Source organism: Nyctereutes procyonoides, unplaced genomic scaffold, assembly GCF_905146905.1.
Source record: "Nyctereutes procyonoides isolate TBG_1078 unplaced genomic scaffold, NYPRO_anot_genome, whole genome shotgun sequence".
Lineage (NCBI taxonomy): Eukaryota > Metazoa > Chordata > Mammalia > Carnivora > Canidae > Nyctereutes > Nyctereutes procyonoides.
This window is the reverse complement of record NW_026575043.1, coordinates 48,619,395-48,638,202: the sequence shown is the minus strand read 5'-3', so window position 1 is coordinate 48,638,202 and position 18,808 is coordinate 48,619,395. Positions and strand designations below refer to the sequence as shown.

Here is an 18,808-nt window from a genome sequence, read left to right as displayed (position 1 = left end):
GGTGGGCTCTAGAATAGACAGAGAAATATGACAGAATGGACAGAAAAAAGACAGAGAATAATGTCCCATAGTAGTCTGGGACATGGGCAAGGTTACCTTCTGAGGTGTATATTTAACACCCACCATGGCAGATTTTGTGGGTGAGGGGGGGGGCAGGCGTCTTCTCTCAAGGCACCCACAATTCCATTGAATAACAAATTCAGAAATATCCATGAATCAAGACAGCAAATAAGAAGCACCAAAAAGAAAAGCAAAAAACATATAGAAGTTTGGAGGTAGAAATAAGTTCTGTCACGGGAAGAAATACAATGAAGCCATCTGGTCTGAATCCTCAACATTGGCTAGGTGGAGATTGAGGTGATACAAGACATTGAACCAAAGCTAAAACTTATTTTCTAATACAGGAGGGAGGGGAGGCAGAGGACTACCACGCTCCCCCAAGGAGCATGTTCTTTCCTGGAAAAATGACAAAATGCTGCCCCACAGAGCTCCAGTAGATAAACCATTCCATACTCTCCTGCTTCATACACAAAATTACCCAGGTTTCTATCCCAGGGGGTTGTCACATTAGAGAGGATTTTACTCCATGGGTTCTCAGAAAAGCTTTCAATAATCAGAAAGGTCCAATGTGTTATTTCTTTCAAGGCTTTGCATTTCAGCAGAGCAGGGTTTCTTGATCTTGGCACTGTTGACATGTTGGGCCGATGAGCTGTCCTGTGCTTTGGAGAATGTTGAGCAGCATCTCTGACCTCTGTCCATTAGACATCAGTAGAACCCCCTTCCCCAAGTTGTGACAATGAAACCCGTGTTCAGATCTTGCTGAATGTCCCCTAGGAGGCAAGATCACCCCTGGTAGAGAACCTGGCAGTGGAGGACTACCACGGTCCCAAATCCATTGCTCCAGTTGATGGTGAGGCATTCCCCTAACTTAAATACATGATGCTATCGTGTACCCAATTGTTCAAGCAGAAACCCAAACTTCCTCTTTGACCCTTCCCTCCCCATCAACACTTATGTCCAACCAGCTGCCCAGGGCAGGTGTTTTACACAACACTGCCTCCTTCCCTGAGGTCACTATCTGGTAGCACTGTCTGTAGCCTGGACTATTCTACTGGCCCCAACTGCCCTCATTACCTTCAATTTGACCTTCCAACCCATTCTCTTTCAGTGCAAGTAGGATATTGTCATTACCCTGAATAGAACAATTAAATGGCCCTCCGATGCCCTCAAAAATGAAGATGAATGTTTTTAATGAGGTTTAAAAGGCTCTGCAGGATCGGGTCCCTGCCAACTTCCCCTGCCTCATCTGTCATTACGTGGCCCCTCCTCGGAAGCCAGACTGGTTTTTGAGTATGTCGTGCTCTCCATCTTCTTCCTCCTTCTAAAATATCCCCTGCCCCTTTTCCTCTGATTTTCCATGACAAGATGTTTCCAGTTTCCAGAGTTCTGGACAGGGATGGCTGGCTTCCAATCCCAGCTCTCTCACTACCTAGTCAAATCATTTAACCTTTCTCGATTTCTTCATGTTCATCTGCAGAACCTAAGGAAATCTAAGTTCACAGTTTTGGGGTTCTTTCCTTGCCATGTGACTCTAGGGAGCAAATAATGGCTGTCATTTACTGAGCATCTGTTGTGCATGAGGTGCTTTGAGTACACTATTAAAATAACCCCTCATGACATGGGCAGGTGTTATCATTACCTCTATTTGCAGAGAGAAGGAAAGTGAGGTATGGAGAGATTTTGTAACTTCCCGAGACACCCAGATAAGAAGGTGGTGGAGTTAGGATTTGAACCCAGGACTGATTAACTGGAGAGACCCAGTGCCCTTAAGATAAGCCTGTTTACTGCAGTAACAGTGGGCAGTAAGTAGACAAATATCTCTCCAAATGGGGCATCTGTTGGTTCGATTTTTAAAGCATATATTCAGAAGTATCTGGCAGGAAAAAGGAAAGTGCCAATTTTAGCTGTAGGCAATGCAAACAAGAATGTGACTGTGCCCGTGACCACAGACAAGGACATTTGCATTTTCTTGAGCTCTTGCTAAAATATGCTAGTGAGCTTTTCTGGAAGAGAAACACAGCTAAGGATGGAGTGGGGGGAACCCTGGATGTGGCTTAGACTCATCTTTCTAAATAATGCTCACTTCAATGAAGATTTATAAGCCATTTCTAATTAAAGCCACATTTCTAAGAAAGGCATATTTTGATCCTGGGTCAATATGCTGCCAAGACCTGCTAGATAAAATGGAATGGAAGACAGGCCCAGCTAATGAGGAATGAGGTTCTGGGGTGTATGTGGCTGAGATGTTGATAATCGTAAACAGCTTAATTAGGTTGAATAATTTGGGCAAATATCTAGTTAAATGGATTCAGTCTGAATCCAAGGTCTGACCCACTGAATTTTTTATTTTCTACCAAAAAAAAAAATATTCTGCATCATAACTGCCTGTTTATTTGTTCCACCCCACCATTTGGAGCTTTTTGAGGGAAAGGACCATGCCTTGCTCACAGTTCTATCTCCAGAGACTAGTGCAATGCCTGGCAATGGATAGAAGTTCAATATTCTTTTTTTTTTAAGATTTTATTTATTTATTTATCCACTCATTCATTCATTCATTCATTCATTCATGAGATACAGAGAGAGAGAGAGAGGCAGAGACATAGGCAGAGGGAGAAGCAGGCTCCACGCAGGGAGCCTGATGTGGGCCTCGATCCCAGGTCTCCAGGATCACGCCCTGGACTGAAGGTGGCGCTAAACCACTGAGCCACCGGGGCTGCCCAAAGTTCAATATTCTTTAGCATCTCTTCTAGGATCAAGGATAATTTCAGGTACCAACTAAGGCAGCACATCCCTCAGATAACTGTAAATCCATCTGGACAAGGGCTATAAGTATTTTGTTCACAGATCCTCCCCAGCATATGCTGGGTGCTCCACAAACATGGATACCGTTCTAGTACTTGCTATGTGTGTGACCTTGGACAAGTTATGCTCTGATGCCTCAATTTTCTTGTCCCACATATGGAAAATTAGAACAGTCCCTGTTTTATAGGGTTATTGGGAGCATCAATGAGATGATGTTCAGAAAAGCCCCTGGCTATGAGTATTCCCTTTACTATATAGTAAGTGCTTATTAAATGCTATCTTTTCATATTCCCACTTAGAGATCAAAGCCACGGGCTCCCAAATATCAAGCATTAAAACATTTAAATACTGACATTTCCAAAGACGATGACTCTCATGCTGATCATTTTTATGCATGCAGGGAAAGGCAGCCAAAAGAGTAACGGGACGAAAATGTTGCATTTCCGAGAGCCCTTGAAGAAAATGCCCAAAAGGCAATTAGTACATGACTTGCCTGTGTTGTTATTGCTTATTAGCTGATCCCATCTTCTACTAATCAAATTGCTTCTTTGATATTTTTAGACCTTTTAAAAGAGGCCTTTCAAAACTCAGGAAGCCAAGCTTGTTGACAGGTACCAAGGAATTTGAGCTACGAATCTGGCATCCTTGTAAGGATGGAAATGGAATGGAAAAATGGCAGGCCTGGGGAACATTCTCTGCAGGGTCCATGGGAACTACCGTAGGAAGCCTGGATGCCTTAACTAGCCCTCCTCACCTGTCCCTCCCTACCTCAAATCAACAAATCACCTTCCTTGTCCTCCTTTCCTGCAGCTCCAGGGCTTGCAATTTAAATTATCTCAGTAAAAGGCAATTTCTGAGTTTCCTCGGCTGATCAAACTCATGTCTTAGCGTGATTGTGTTAGGACACTTTGAGTTCTGGTTCTGCTGCTGTTTGCCACCTGCTCTGTGACCTTAGCCTATCTGCTTCACCTCTCTGATGCTGCATTTTCTCAAATGTGATTAAATCTTGTGAAGATTCAAGATAATGTCCATAAAGACTGGATCCAGAATAATAACCGAGATTGGTTTATGATTAATACCCTTTTACCTCTTCGTGTTTATGTACATCCCATCTGTCCCATGTTCTGTTGTGTGTAATGCCAATTTTTTGTGTAATGCCAGTTTTTTTTTTTTGTCATGAAAGATATCATATTGAGAAAGAAATCTATCTTCTCATGAATCATCATTCTTTCAAAGTTGTCCTGGGGATAGCAAAGTGAAGTATGCTTTTGTATCCACCATGGGATTCAAAATGACACTGATGTTTCAAAATTAAATAAGTGGTATCAGATGGTTGTGATGATGTTACTAGCAATAACTGATATTATTGGTAGAGTACTTCCCATGTGCCATGCCAAGTTCTTATGTGAATTACCAAATTTCATCCACTTGACAATGCTAAGAGGTGGGCTCTAGTTATCCCATTTTGCAGGTGAGCCAACTGAGGCTGAGAGATAACTTGACCAGAGTCCACAGCTAGTTAGGGGCCCATCTGGCCTTCAAACCCAAGTTGGGTCAGACTGCAAAGTTCCCATCATTAAACATTATGTATATATTACTTTGCAAAGTAAGCCTGACCAGTTCTGAGGGTGAGTGGGTAGAGGGCAAATAAGTCCCTACTCTTGAAAGAAGAGCATGAGGAAGGAAAACCACCTACTAGGATAGGCTTTGGGAAAGTAGAAGAAATACTGACTACATCTCATAGATCATTCACTTCTAACTTGTCCTCACTGGCCAAGGTGAAAGTTCGGGGGGTGTTTCAAGGATACTCCAGTCACCGCAGAAGTCCCTGAAGTCGGCAGCTGGCAATCATTGCACAGGACTCTCATTTCTCTCTAGCCCATTGCCAAAAATCGCATGAAGCCCCCATCCCATCTTTTATAATACCAGCATTACAAAAGCAGCCTTTCTATGAAGCCCAGGATCTAATCAAAACACAAATTAAAAAAAAAATTATCTATTTTTTTGCCTCCCCTGTTCCCTTCAACAATTTTCACTAGGGGAAGCTTTTCTTGCGCCCCCAGCATATGGATGAGGTGTCTAGGACTTTACTGCTTGCCCTTGGGTGGTAGCCAGCCTCGCGGTTTCTCCAAGTCACAAGGCACAGTCACGATTCAGAAATTAAAAGCATTGATTCTGGGTATTAATATATTAAGCAACATTTCAACCTTCCTTCAAGGCGAACAGTGTGCTTCCTCTCCTACCTGTGGAGGACAGCTTAGGATGGCCTCCTGCAGGCCACCTGCCACTAGGGAGGGCGGTGTAGGGCATGCCCCGTCCTTTACCCACAGAGGTGCCCCTACTCCCTTTAGCTTTCTGTGTTGGCTGGAAGGGACAATAGGGAGAACAGATAAGTTCTCAGCGGTATTTCCATAAGAGATCTGTATTCTTTTAGGGCCTCGCAGGTGTCTAAAGCTGGCTCTTTTTCTTGTGCCCAAGATTGCGAATCCGAGAAACCACCAAGGAGCCGACACCGATGCAAACACATGAGGGTTTATTTACAAGCTCGAGCTTGGGTCCAAGTATACCTGACACAGCGGAGCAGAGACTTGGACCCGGAGGTGGATTTTAGCTTAGTTTTAAGGGCTGGTCTAGGGGACCTCCAGAAGGGGTGGAGGAATTCCTCAAGTTCTGTTTACATTTTGATATGGGGCCTTCAAGGGCATTGAGCTCTGTTCTTATTCTAATATAGGGCTTCCTGCCACTGGCTTGGGCTCTGTTCTCATTCTAATAGGGTCAAGCTGTAAGCTCCTGTAACTGAAGGAATGTAAATTTCAGCTCTTATTCACAGGGGCCTGGGATGGCTGTACTCGTGCTAACGCTGAACTTAAAGTGGAATGGCCTTAATTTTTTCGGCCTCCACACTTTTCTCCAGTAGGCACTTCTGTTGGCCCTTGGGAAGTCCTCTCTGGCAGCTTTCCAAATGATTCCAGCTTTCTGCATGTTGTCAATCAGGTAAACCGGATTCTGGTTTACCAGTAGTCTGCTCCACCCAGATTCTTGGCTTTAGAGTCCCCGGGGCTTCTGGTGGGAGCTACTCTGGGCAGAACCCCAGGGTGATATTCCCGCCTGTCGTGTCCCATCTAGTGCCCAACTTTTACATCCGCTTGACACGCCATCATTGGAAGACAGGCACCACTTCCTAACCCAGCCCTAGCCCCAGCCCTAGGAGCACTCCCTAGCCTGTCCTCTGTCTTCTGAATTTGCCAGGAGAGGGTCAGGGACCAGCTCAGCAGTCTCCCAGCCCCTCTTCAGCAGTGCCACGAAGCCTTTCTGTCATTCCACTTGAAGTGAAGGACTCCTCCCTTTGGGGTCAGGATTCAAAGCCTCCCAGCAGGTGTCCTCGAAAAAATCCCTCCAGAATTCCCTCTCTCCCTTTCCACTCTCTATTCTCAAAGTGGCTAAGGATTGAGGGGTCCATTCTGCTACGACTACCTCGAAGGTGATTCCTTCAAAGTGTTCTTTCTCTCTTGTTTGGAGCATGATGCCTGGGTAGATTAGCTCCCCAATCTATACCATCCTACCTGTTAGCGCACCTTGCTACCCTGCCATGTCCTGAGGGCTCACGATGTGCCCAGTGATTTACAAACATTATCTTGAAGCCTGTGAGGGAGGTGTTACGACCTCCATTTTATAGGTAAGAAAAATGAAGTTCAGACACAAAAGGTGACTTGGGTGATGGAGAAGCCAAGACTCAAACCCAGGCCAGTATGGCTCCAAGGTCCCGTTTTGTCCTCTCCGCTCCATGGCCAGAGCTATTAATATTCACTTAGGATGGGGACCTGGCTTCATCCTCAAGTCTCCAAATTCAGTTCCAGACCACGCTGCTGCTACAGCCAAATCCTTCTTGTCACCAAAGCCTTTCTGAGCTCATCAGAAGTTACAGGAGCATCCTGGGGGAGAATGTCACACTGTCCACAGAAGTCACATCAAATGCAGCTGTCTCATGGTTACTCACAAAACAGTGTCCTTTTTCTTCCTTTTGGTATCAGAACACGGTCCTACTGCAAATTGACTTGAAAGGAAGCCAGACTCTATTGTTCCTTGTCTACCTGTGAGGGATGATCGCCACTTCTGGCACCTAAAGGACCTGAATTTAATGTAAGGGTAGGGCCCTTAATGAAGGGATGGGGATGTTGGCCAGAGGTCAGACACTCCCCTGAAGCAGCCAGGCCCGATTCAGGGAAAATAAAAAACCACCACTCCCCAGAAAGCAGCTTTTATTTCACTGCAGGTTTGGAAGCTGTGCATCTCTGTCTCTGTTTCTGTCTCTACCACCACTGCCCCACTTGTCTTGCCTTTGTATCATAATGCTTTAACAATATTTGTTAGCTGACAAATGCTACGCTTCCTTTTAGCTTCGTTAATTCTTGTAACATTTTCATGTGTTTAAAAAGAGAGAAAGAAAAGCCCCAGACAGCGTGGCTGTTTGGATGCCCGGGGAAGGCAGCATTTCAGACCAATTGCTAAACCATCCAATCCCACAGACCCACGGTTTCATTAATGTTCTTTCTTCTGCCCTGGATTGTAATGGAGCTCCTTCCGTAATTGTGTACTTTAGGTAAATAGATCGTTGGATAAGATTGATAACAGGGTGGCCCAGGTAATGTTTTACATCAAAGGCAGAAGAGTATGAGGGTGTCTCCAGCTGTAAATGACAGGACCACAATTCATGCTGTGTCGGTTAAGGGTGTGGAGGGCTCTCTCAGCATAAATCAACGTTTTCTGAAGCTTGGCTTCCTGCTTTAACAAAGAAAAAGGAGCTTTCTTTCCACCTAGACCCAGAGCACAGGGCTTCAGGCAAATGGGGGGTTTGTTTTGATAATGAACTTGATAGCTAGTTACAACTCATTAATACAGACCATGCGATGTCATTGCAGCTAATTCCTTCATTTTACAAAGCCTGGATTGCAACAAAGCATATTATTGGCCCAAGCGAATTTTTAAAAATGAATAGATGCCACAAAGGCCCAGCGGGTTCAAGGCAGAAATGGTACAGTCGTGTGGAAAGCGCAAATATACCAGTGTGCCTGTGCCGTTGCTGCTGATTCAATCAGGGTCACCAAGCATTCAGACATCCTCTTTTTTTTTCACATAGAGATAGACTTCAGGCCAACAGAACCCAAGCCAAAGAATTCTTCCCAGAGGTTCAGGAAGCAGAACAATCCAGACCAACAGATTCCCCATTTCTGAGAAATGCTGAAGATGAGGAGCCATCACCCAGAACCCTAGAGTCCTAGAGGGCATCTATCCAGCTGTCTAGCCAAAGCAGAAGCATGTGATGATAATGTGGGTGGCTCTGGAGCCCACCTGGCAGAGGATGAACCCTGCGCTGCTATTTCCCAGCTGTAGAACCCTGGCAAATCACCTCTTGCTCCAATCCTCAGTTCCCTTATCAGCAAAATAGGGATAAAGGTGGTTCCTACTTTTAGGATCCTTATAACTTAGGTAACCAGAGTATCTGGTCTCAAAGGGGGCTGACCAGGGGTGGGTGCAGTACTTAGATGTGATCTGATCTATATTTTCTTCCTGGGTTTTGATAAAAATGCTGACCTGGTCCAGAGAGGTATTCAGGGCTTATTGTAACAAGACAGAGTAGGAGCTTCTTTTCTTCAAGAAGCTTTCTCCAGCTCTCTCCTTTGTCTCCTCCCTCCCCAGCTGTGTGGGGTTCCATAGTCTAGGTCCCATCGCACACCTGCTCATGGATCTTGTGTCCCCACCAACAGAAAACATCCCTGAAGCAGGGACTTCCATGAATGCTCTTTGAATTCATCGATTCATTCAACAACTATTTGCAGCACATCTATTACGTGCCAGCCTCGGGGAAGACAATAAATATTTGTTGACTAAATTATTTCAAGATCTTCCTCAAAGAGTGGACCTATTATCTCCTTATACATTTGCTGGCTCTGAACAATAAAGATCCCATTTAAAATGTATTACTCTTGGGACATATTCTTTTAAGTTACCACTTCTCCTTGCCTTTAGGTTTTCTGGCAATATTCTAGAAGCCTGTTCACTTCTGGGAACATGCCCTCCTTGCCATCTTTGGTGAAATTTCTTTGACTATCTCAGGTCACTAGTGCTTTATAGAAGACTAGATTTCCTTAAATGCTGCTCCCCCCCCCCCAAACCCTTGCTTTGTTATCAGAACTTTGCTTACTCAGTCTTTTCATGTCCTTCACATTCATTCATTCTCCATTTAATTCATTTTGTTCAAAATTTCATTTTCCAGAGTCCCTACCCATCCAGTGTTTCTTTCTAGAGCCTTTGGCCATGAGTTCATATCAACCTTTCCACCAGATTTTTTTAGAACATCTCTCTCTCAAGTCTAGTCACAATACAATACCAAGCCCCAGATACATATGCTGTGGTCAGCTTTCCCAAAATTTCTCTCCTTTTTTGCTTCCCGATTCCTTTTTCACTTCATTCTTTTTCTGTCCAGAGATTAAATTCCTGGCAATGCAAATGAGAGATATATAAGATGCTTCACTTTGGGTTTGTAACAAAGACCTGAAGAATTGGCCTCTCATCATTGCAATATCTTGTGTCAGGACTGATTTTGGAGTTTCTAGCATTTCCTGTGTGTTCTGAAGTCCTTTCCCACTATTAGATTTTTCCCAAATCATTTTATTCTCACATGGATACTTAAAAAAAAACAACAACAAAGAATACTTTTTTTATTGAAGCATAACATATACAGAGAAAAAGTATGCAAATATAAGTGTACAGTTTGATGAAATTTTACAGTGAAAAGAATCTATGCAACTTCTTCACCAAAGTCAAGGTATAGAGTTTTACCAGAGCCCCAGAAACCCCATCAAACTAACCCCCGGACATAAGCCCTTCTTTCCAGTGGTAATCACCTTCCTGATTTTGATTACCATCAGTGTATATAAGATTTTATTTATTTATCTGAGAGAACACAAGCAAGAGAGCACAAGAGGGGGAAGGGCAGAGAGAGAGGGTCAAGCCGACTCCTCTCTGAGCAAGGAGCCCAACATAGGGCCTGATTTCAGGACCTCCGGATCATGACCTGAACTAATGGCAGATGTTTGACTGACTGAGCCACCCAGGCACCCCTGGGTCGCCTGTTTTTAAAATGTCATTGAAATGGAATCATACAGTATTTACTTTTTTGGATCTGGCTTCATTTGTATTATGTTTATAAATTCATTTATGTTTTCATGTGTAATTATCAGATGTGCATTCTTATTGCTGTATATCTACTGTCTTAATTACCACAATTTATCCATTTACCTGGTGAAGGACTTTTGAGTTGTGTTGTTTTGGGGGGAGGAAAGAAGGGATGAGACCATTACAAAAATGCTGACATTTGTACGTGTCCTATAATGAAAAAAATGTGCAGACTTCTGTTAGGTATGTCCACATGGGTGGAATCGCTGGCCACAGGGTATGTATATATTTTCAGCTTTAGTAGAAACCACCAATGCAGCTATCCACAGTAGCTGTAGCCATTTACATCCACACCAGCAGTGTTTTAGAGTTCTAGCTGTATCACATCCTCAATAATCTTGGTATCTTGAGTCTCTTTTTTTTTCCAAGTAGGATTCATGCCAGCATGAAGCCCAACATGGGGCTTGAACTCACAACCCTGAGATCAAGACCTGAGCTGAGATTAAGAGTCAGATGTTTAACCGACTGAGCCACTCAAGCACCCCCCCCCCATTAATTGAAGTATGGGGTCATAATTAGTTTCAGGTGTACAACACAGTGATTTGACAATTTTATACATCACTCAGTGCTCATCACGAATGAGTGTTGTCACCATCTGTCTCCATATGATATCATTATCATTACAACATTGTTGACTATCTTTCCTATGCTGTATTTTTCATCCCCGTGACTTGTTATTTTATAACTGGATGTTAGTCCTTTTTAATTTTAGTTATCTGAGTGGGAGTTTAGTGGTATCACCTTGTGGTTTTAATTTGCATTTCCCTAATGCCAAATGAGGTTCACATCTTTTTGTAGGTTTATTGGCCATTTGGATACACTCTTCTGTGAAGTGTCTGCCCAACTCTCTTGCTCACTTTCTCATTGTCACATACGTCTAAGATCCCCTGCCAAGTGTGGGGAAACTGGCACTTTCGAACAGTGCAAGTCGGAGGTGAAAATCTGTATATTTTTGGAGCATGGTTTCAAATATATTAAGATTCTTTATCCAGTCATTTCACTTTTGTTATTGATTTACAATAATGTTTCCATAGTATTATGCTGAGTGAAATAAGACAATTAGAGAAAGACAATTTTCAATATGATTTCACTCATATGAGAAATAGAAACGGCACAGACTCTAAACTATGGGAAAAAAACTTAGAGTTACTGACGGGGAGGTGGGTGGGGGGATGGAGTAACTGGGTGATGAGCATTAAGGAGGGCATGTGAGGGATCCCTGGGTGGCGCAGCAGTTTAGCGCCTGCCTTTGGCCCAGGGCGCGATCCTGGAGACCCGGGATCGAATCCCACGTCGGGCTCCCGGTGCATGGAGCCTGCTTCTCCCTCTGCCTATGTTTCTGCCTCTCTCTCTCTCTGTGTGACTATCATAAATAAATAAAAAAAAATTTTTTTTTTAAAAAAAAAAAAGGAGGGCATGTGATGTGATGAGCACTGGGTGTTATATGCGACTGATGAATTACTGAACATCTGAAACTAATGATGTTCTATATGTTGGCTAATTGAATTTAGATAAAAAAAATAATGTTCCAATAATTACTGTTCTCAGAATATATGTGTATATATTCAAAATATACATATATTGTTGGATATATATATATATATATACACATATGTTCTTGAGTATACACACACGCACACAGAAGGATGCTTATCATAGTTAGCTTTTGTCAGAAATCTTTTAGTTGCCAGTGACAAAACCCTCCTCAAACTCGCACAAGCAAATAAAAAGGTGAGGAAGTGTTAAGACTCACGTTACAGAAAACTCCAGGGGATATGGCTTCCATTATACCAGGATCCAGCTTACACAAAGTCATCAGGAACCTGCCTGCCTATATTCACCGTCCTCACTTTCATCCCTGCTGATTTTATTCTAATGCAAAAACTCTCCATTGTGTCTCAAAATGACCATCAGTAGCTCCAGGCTCAAATTCTTCTGGTGTAATAACATTAGGGGAAAAAAGCATCTCTTTCCCAAATGAATCATCAAGAGTTCCATCCATTTGGATATTGCCCATCCCTGGGGTCGACAGACTGGGGCGGGGCGGGGGGTGGTGGTGGTGTCACCCACACCCTTATTGAGGGTGGGGGAAGGGTAAGTTCTTGAGAAGAAAATTCAGATGCTTTGACCCAAAGAAGGCAACCCAAATGCTGTAAAGGCAAAAATAGAAAATATCTACTCCAACAGCATCAATATTATTTTTAAAACTGGAAACAACCTGAAATCTACATCAATAGGAGAGTCAAATACACGCATACTACAGAATAGTTTGCAGCCTCTAAAATAAATAAAGTAGATCCATATGTATAGACATGAAAAGATGGCCATTATGTATATAGTTGGGGGGGAGTGATTGCTATATGTACATTATAAAGAGTGTGACCATGTGATTTCTTGTCCAAACTGGACACTTAACAGGGTGAAGGATATAATTAATTACGCTGGGACAACATATATAATTGGAGATTGCCCTGGGAAAATACATATGAACAGTGGCCAAAATTATAATCCCATGTTTATTCGAATTTCTATATAGCTACATCTGTAATCTATCTACCCATCTGTGTGTGTGTATATATATATATATATATATATATATATATATATATATACTTGTCTTTATTTAGTAAGACTTGAAAGTTGAGTGCCTGTCTGGCTCAGCTGGTAGAGAATGCAACTTTTGATCTCAGAGTCATGAGTTTAAGCCTCACATTAGGTGTGAAGCTTACTAAAAAAAAAAAAAGACCTGAAGATTGACTGTAGGAAGTATGAGAAGAGGGAAAAGGGGGTATTTACTTTTATTTTTTTATTTTTTTTATTTTATTTTATTTATTTATTTATTTATTTTATTTTATTTTATTTATTGTTGAGGTATAAGTACACGTAGTAAACTATTTATCAATCGTTGCAGTTGCACCTCAATTAAATTTTACATATCTGTATACCTTGTAACCATCACTTCAATGAAGATAGGAAACATGCATGCTAATCATCCCAGAAGATTCTCTCAAGTCTCTTCCTTATCAATACTGTCCTCACTCAGAAGTAATGGTTCTTCTAGCTTCTTTCACCAGAAATTGGTTTTTCTCATTCTTGGACTTCATATAATGAAATCGTAAAGCATGTTCTCTCTTACATCTGACTTCTAAATTTTTTTTTAATTTTTATTTATTTATGATAGTCACAGAGAGAGAAAGAGAGAGGCAGAGACACAGGCAGAGGGAGAAGCAGGCTCCATGCACCGGGAGCCCGATGTGGGATTCGATCCCGGGTCTCCAGGATCGCGCCCTGGGCCAAAGGCAGGCATCAAACCGCTGCGCCACCCAGGGATCCCTTACATCTGACTTCTTTTGCTACCATTACATCTATGCAACTTATCAGTGGTCCATTCTTTTTTATAGGTGGATAGTGTTGCATTGCTTGCATACTATGGTTTATTTATACACACTGTTCCATCGATGGATATATAGGATGGTTCCAGTTTGGGACTATTATGAACAAAGCTGCTTGGACATTCTTTTATGTCTTTTGTGTGAACATATATATGCACAATTGTTTTAAGAATTGCTGGGTCACAGAATAGGGGTATGCTTAGTTTTATCAGAAATCACCAACATTCCAAAGTGTCAGCCATGTGTGAGAGTTCCAGTTGCTCTTCATCCTCATCAAAACAGCCTTTTAAGCTTTAGCCATTCTGGTAGATGGGTAGGGAGAGCTGATTGTGACATTAATTTGCATTTTCCTAATGAGTAATGATGTTGAACATCTTTTCCAATGTTGATTGGTCATGTGGAGTCCTCTTTTGTGAAGTATCTGAGTCTTCTCTTTTTTCATTTGGGTTATTTGTCTTTTTATTATTGATTTGTAGGAATTCTTTATATATTCTAGATATGAGTCCTTTGCCACATGTATATATATATATATTCATCCAGGCTCTTCTTTTTTTTATAATAAATTTACTTTTTATTGGTGTTCAATTTACCAACATACAGAATAACACCCAGTGCTCATCCCGTCAAGTGCCCCCCTCAGTGCCCGTCACCCATTCACACCCACCCCCCGCCCTCCTCCCCTTCCATCACCCCTAGTTCATTTCCCAGAGTTAGGAGTCTTTATGTTCTGTCTCCCTTTCTGATATTTCCCACACATTTCTTCTCTTATATTCCCTTTCACTATTATTTATATTCCTCAAATGAATGAGAACATATAATGTTTGTCCTTCTCCGATTGACTTACTTCACTCAGCATAATACCCTCCAGCTCCAACCACACTGAAGCAAATGGTGGGTATTTGTCATTTCTAATGGCTGAGTAATATTCCATTGTATACATAGACCACATCTTCTTTATCCATTCATCTTTCGATGGGCACCGAGGCTCCTTCCACAGTTTGGCTATTGTGGACATTGCTGCTATAAACATCCGGGTGCAGGTGTCCCGGCGTTTCATTGCATCTGTATCTTTGGGGTAAATCCCCAGCAGTGCAGTTGCTGGGTCGTAGGGCAGGTCTATTTTTAACTCTTTGAGGAACCTCCACACAGTTTTCCAGAGTGGCTGCACCAGTTCACATTCCCACCAACAGTGCAGGAGGGTTCCCTTTTCTCCGCATCCTCTCCAACATTTGTTGTTTCCTGCCTTGTTAATTTTCCCCATTCTCACTAGTGTGAGGTGGTATCTCATTGTGGTTTTGATTTGTATTTCCCTGATGGCAAGTGATGCAGAGCATTTTCTCATGTGCATGTTGGCCATGTCTATGTCTTCCTCTGTGAGATTTCTCTTCATGTCTTTTGCCCATTTCATGATTGGATTGTTTGTTTCTTTGGTGTTGAGTTTAATAAGTTCTTTATAGATCTTGGAAACTAGCCCTTTATCTGATACGTCATTTGCAAATCTCTTCTCCCATTCTGTAGGTTGTCTTTTAGTTTTGTTGACTGTATCCTTTGCTGTGCAAAAGCTTCTTATCTTGATGAAGTCCCAATAGTTCATTTTTGCTTTTGTTTCTTTTGCTTTCGTGGATGTATCTTGCAAGAAGTTACTGTGGCCAAGTTCAAAAAGGGTGTTGCCTGTGTTCTCCTCTAGGATTTTGATGGAGTCTTGTCTCACATTTAGATCTTTCATCCATTTTGAGTTTATCTTTGTGTATGGTGTAAGAGAGTGGTCTAGTTTCATTCTTCTGCATGTGGATGTCCAATTTTCCCAGCACCATTTATTGAAGAGACTGTCTTTCTTCCAGTGGATAGTCTTTCCTCCTTTATCGAATATTAGTTGACCATAAAGTTCAGGGTCCACTTCTGGGTTCTCTATTCTGTTCCATTGATCTATGTGTCTTTTTTTGTGCCAGTACCACACTGTCTTGATGACCACAGCTTTGTAGTACAACCTGAAATCTGGCATTGTGATGCCCCCAGATATGGCCCTCCTTTTTAAAACTCCCCTGGCTATTCAGGGTCCCCTCTGATTCCACACAAATCCCAAAATAATTTGTTCTAACTCTCCGAAGAAAGTCCATGGTATTTTGATAGGGATTGCATTAAACGTGTAAATTGCCCTGGGGTAACATTGACATTTTCACAATATTAATTCTGCCAATCCATGAGCATGAAACATTCCTCCATCTCTTTGTGTCTTCCTCAATTTCTTTCAGAAGTGTTCTATAGTTTTTAGGGTATAGATCCTTTACCTCTTTGGTTAGGTTTATTCCTAAGTATCTTATGCTTTTGCGTGCAATTGTAAATGGGATTGACTCCTTAATCTCTCTTTCGTCAGTCTCATTGTTAGTGTATAGAAATGCCACTGATTTCTGGGTATTGATTTTGTATCCTGCCACGCTACCAAATTGCTGTATGAATTCTAGCAATCTTGGGGTGGAGGCTTTTGGGTTTTCTATGTAGAGTATCATGTCATCGGCGAAGAGGGAGAGTTTGACTTCTTCTTTGCCAATTTGAGTGCATCCAGGCTCTTCTTATTCCTTTAATGGTGCCCAACTGATGAACAATAGTTGTTAATGAAGTCAGATTTCTCAATGCTTTTTTATTATAGTTAGTGGTTTTCTTCCTATGTTTATGTAAAGCCATAAGACATAGTTACCAGTATTGTTTTAAACAGTCAATTTTCTATCACTGTGAATGCACATTTACTCTTTCTGGTTTCTATTATTTCTCGTGGATCCCTATTTCCATTTGGGATCAACTTCTTCCAGCTAGGAGACTTGCTTTAGTTATTTCTTGTGATGTAGGATTGCTGGTGACAAATTCCCTCAGCTTTTGTGTGTCTGTAATGTCTTTATTTTGCTGTCATTTTTGAAGGATATTTTTATTGGCTACAGAACTAGAGGTGGGCAGGATATTTGTTTTGCTTTTTAGTGCTCGGAGACGTTATTCTATTGTCTGTTGGCTTTTATAATTTCTAGAAAGGACTTTTCCCTCTATGGAATTTTAGTCCATCTACTCTTATTTCCATGGCTTTTCAGTGTCTTTGAAAAATATTATTTTTGTCATTTATCTTTTTATCTTCTTGTGGCAATGAGAACAGTGGTTTCCACTAACTGCCACATTAACTCAGAAACTGAAGTCAACCTCTTACTAGGGAGAATTCAAGCTTGCTGCCCTTTTTCCTTTACGTTGTTTTTCATTTGTTTGTTCGTTCTCTCCTTTCTTTTCCCTCTTCTTTAATTGTGCTTTTATTTATTTTGTTTTAATTTTTTAAAGATTATTTATTTATTTATTCATGAGAGACAGAGAGAGAGGAGCCTGATGTGGGACTCGATCCCTGAACTCCGGGATCATGCCCTGGGCTGAAGGCAGGTGCTAAACCGCTGAGCCACCCAGGGATCTCCTCATTTGTTTATTTTTTAATCAACTTTTTGAAATATAATTTACATATAATAAAATGCAAACATTTTAAGTCTACAGATTAATGAGATTTGACAAATGTATGCACCCACATAACCACTCACCACCCCAATTGAAAAAGAGAATAGTTCCAGCATCTGAAAAAGTTCCCTCCTGCCCCTCTGGAGTCGATTCCTTCCTCCCACCCCAGCCCAATGCAGCCATTGATATACTTTTGGTCACTCTAGGTGACTCTGGCCTGCTCTTAAATTTCCTATAAATTGAATCCTACAATACATTCTCTTCTGTCTCTTGCTTTTTTCTATTCAACATGTCTTTAAGACTCATCCCCGTTGTCAGATAATCCCAGTAGTTTGCTCCTTGTTATTGTTGAATTGTATTCCACTGTAAATCTATCAGAGTTTATCCATTCTCGTTAATGGACATTTGAGTTGGTTTGTTTTTCTTCCTTTTTAAAATCTGCAATGCTACAAGAAATTTGCTAGTGCATCTCATAATTGATGCACATCCTAGTGAACCTGGCCTTTGTGTAAGTTTCAGTCTAGAGGTCAGATCCAGGTTGGATGAATAATCTCAAGCATGATGAGTGTTGCAGAAAGGCAAACACAGGTTGCCACAGAGCAAACAGCAAGAACACCTAATTTAGTCCAGGACTTAAGGAAAAGCTCCCTGGAGAAGCATTTGAGATGAAAATCAAGGATGACAGGGAGGGAACATGGCGAAGTTTGAGGCAGGGTCTGGGGTGTAAAAGAAAATTCAGTAGACATGGAAGGCAGATGGGATTAGTGTATCATTGAACATCTGATACACAGTGACAGAGACACTATGACTGGCATTTTCAAAAAAATATTTCATCTAATCCTCAAAACATCTAAGCTCCATTTTACCAACAAGGAGGCTGAGATCCAGGGAAATGAGATAGCTTGTCCAGGTAACACCATCAGTGGTAAACCAGGATTCGAACCGAGCTCTGTCTGGCTCCAATATCCATGCTTCCCTCCTGACCTAAGGCCAACCCTGGTTCAGTTGAGTGCAGGGGAGATGGAAAATAGGAATGGATTGGAGAAAGATCAGTGGACACTAAAACAAAACAAAACAAAACCCCCGGAAACATTTATTAAGTGAATAAATATCTAAGAAAAAACCCTTAGCATATTTCCTCATTTGTATTTACCTAATTGCTTAAAAACAAAAACAGGTATCACTGCCACATTTACCAAATCCTGTCCATTCTGCCCCACAATGTCATGTTATGTAAGTGTAGACTTTGGTGGCAGTGGTAGGGTGTGTATGTGTGTGTGTGTGCGTGTGTGCATGTATTATGTGATCAGAGGCAAAAGCTAGAAGAAAGTGGGATCAGAAAAATACCAAGAGGTGTTTACAAACTAAAGGGCAGAGAGATCTGTCTATCAGTTAGCCAAAGTGAGATAAATAGTCCTGCCAATTAATTTATATTCTCAGAAGCAGTGAGCAGAGAACGCTGCCTGAACAATGAAAGCGTCGCTGGGAGTTTTCATATTTGGTCGCGTGCATGTAATTTGCCCCCTTTTCATATAGAAATGTGTGGTATTAACTGAGGGATGTGATTAGAATACCATCGGATGCTGACTTTGATGGGAAACACACAGGCGGGTGCCTAACAGCCGATGGAGATCAGAGACGGTTTCTCTCCAGTAAACTCACAAATTGCAGTCTGCTTAATAAGGGAAGGGCATTGGGGCCGAAATTGCAATACATAAAAGACTTGTGCCTCCCACCTGGCTTCCCGGCTTCCTAGTAATAGTAATCAGAGATGCACTGACTGCTTACCTGGTACATGCAGACTGCACTGAGGTGCTTTGCATGCACTTATTCATTTC

At 41.8% G+C, this 18,808-nt stretch overlaps 1 protein-coding gene across 1 annotated transcript in view; it reads left to right on the top strand.

Moving 5' to 3' along the window:
• CCDC60 (coiled-coil domain containing 60) overlaps window positions 1–18,808 on the top strand; it is a 150,581-nt gene that overhangs the window by 6,696 nt on the left and 125,077 nt on the right. Inside the window, exons 2-3 of the mRNA XM_055323275.1 lie at window positions 835–910; window positions 3,263–3,342. Of these exons, the coding sequence (XP_055179250.1) occupies window positions 835–910; window positions 3,263–3,342 (156 nt within the window). The remainder of the gene's footprint in view (window positions 1–834; window positions 911–3,262; window positions 3,343–18,808) is intronic.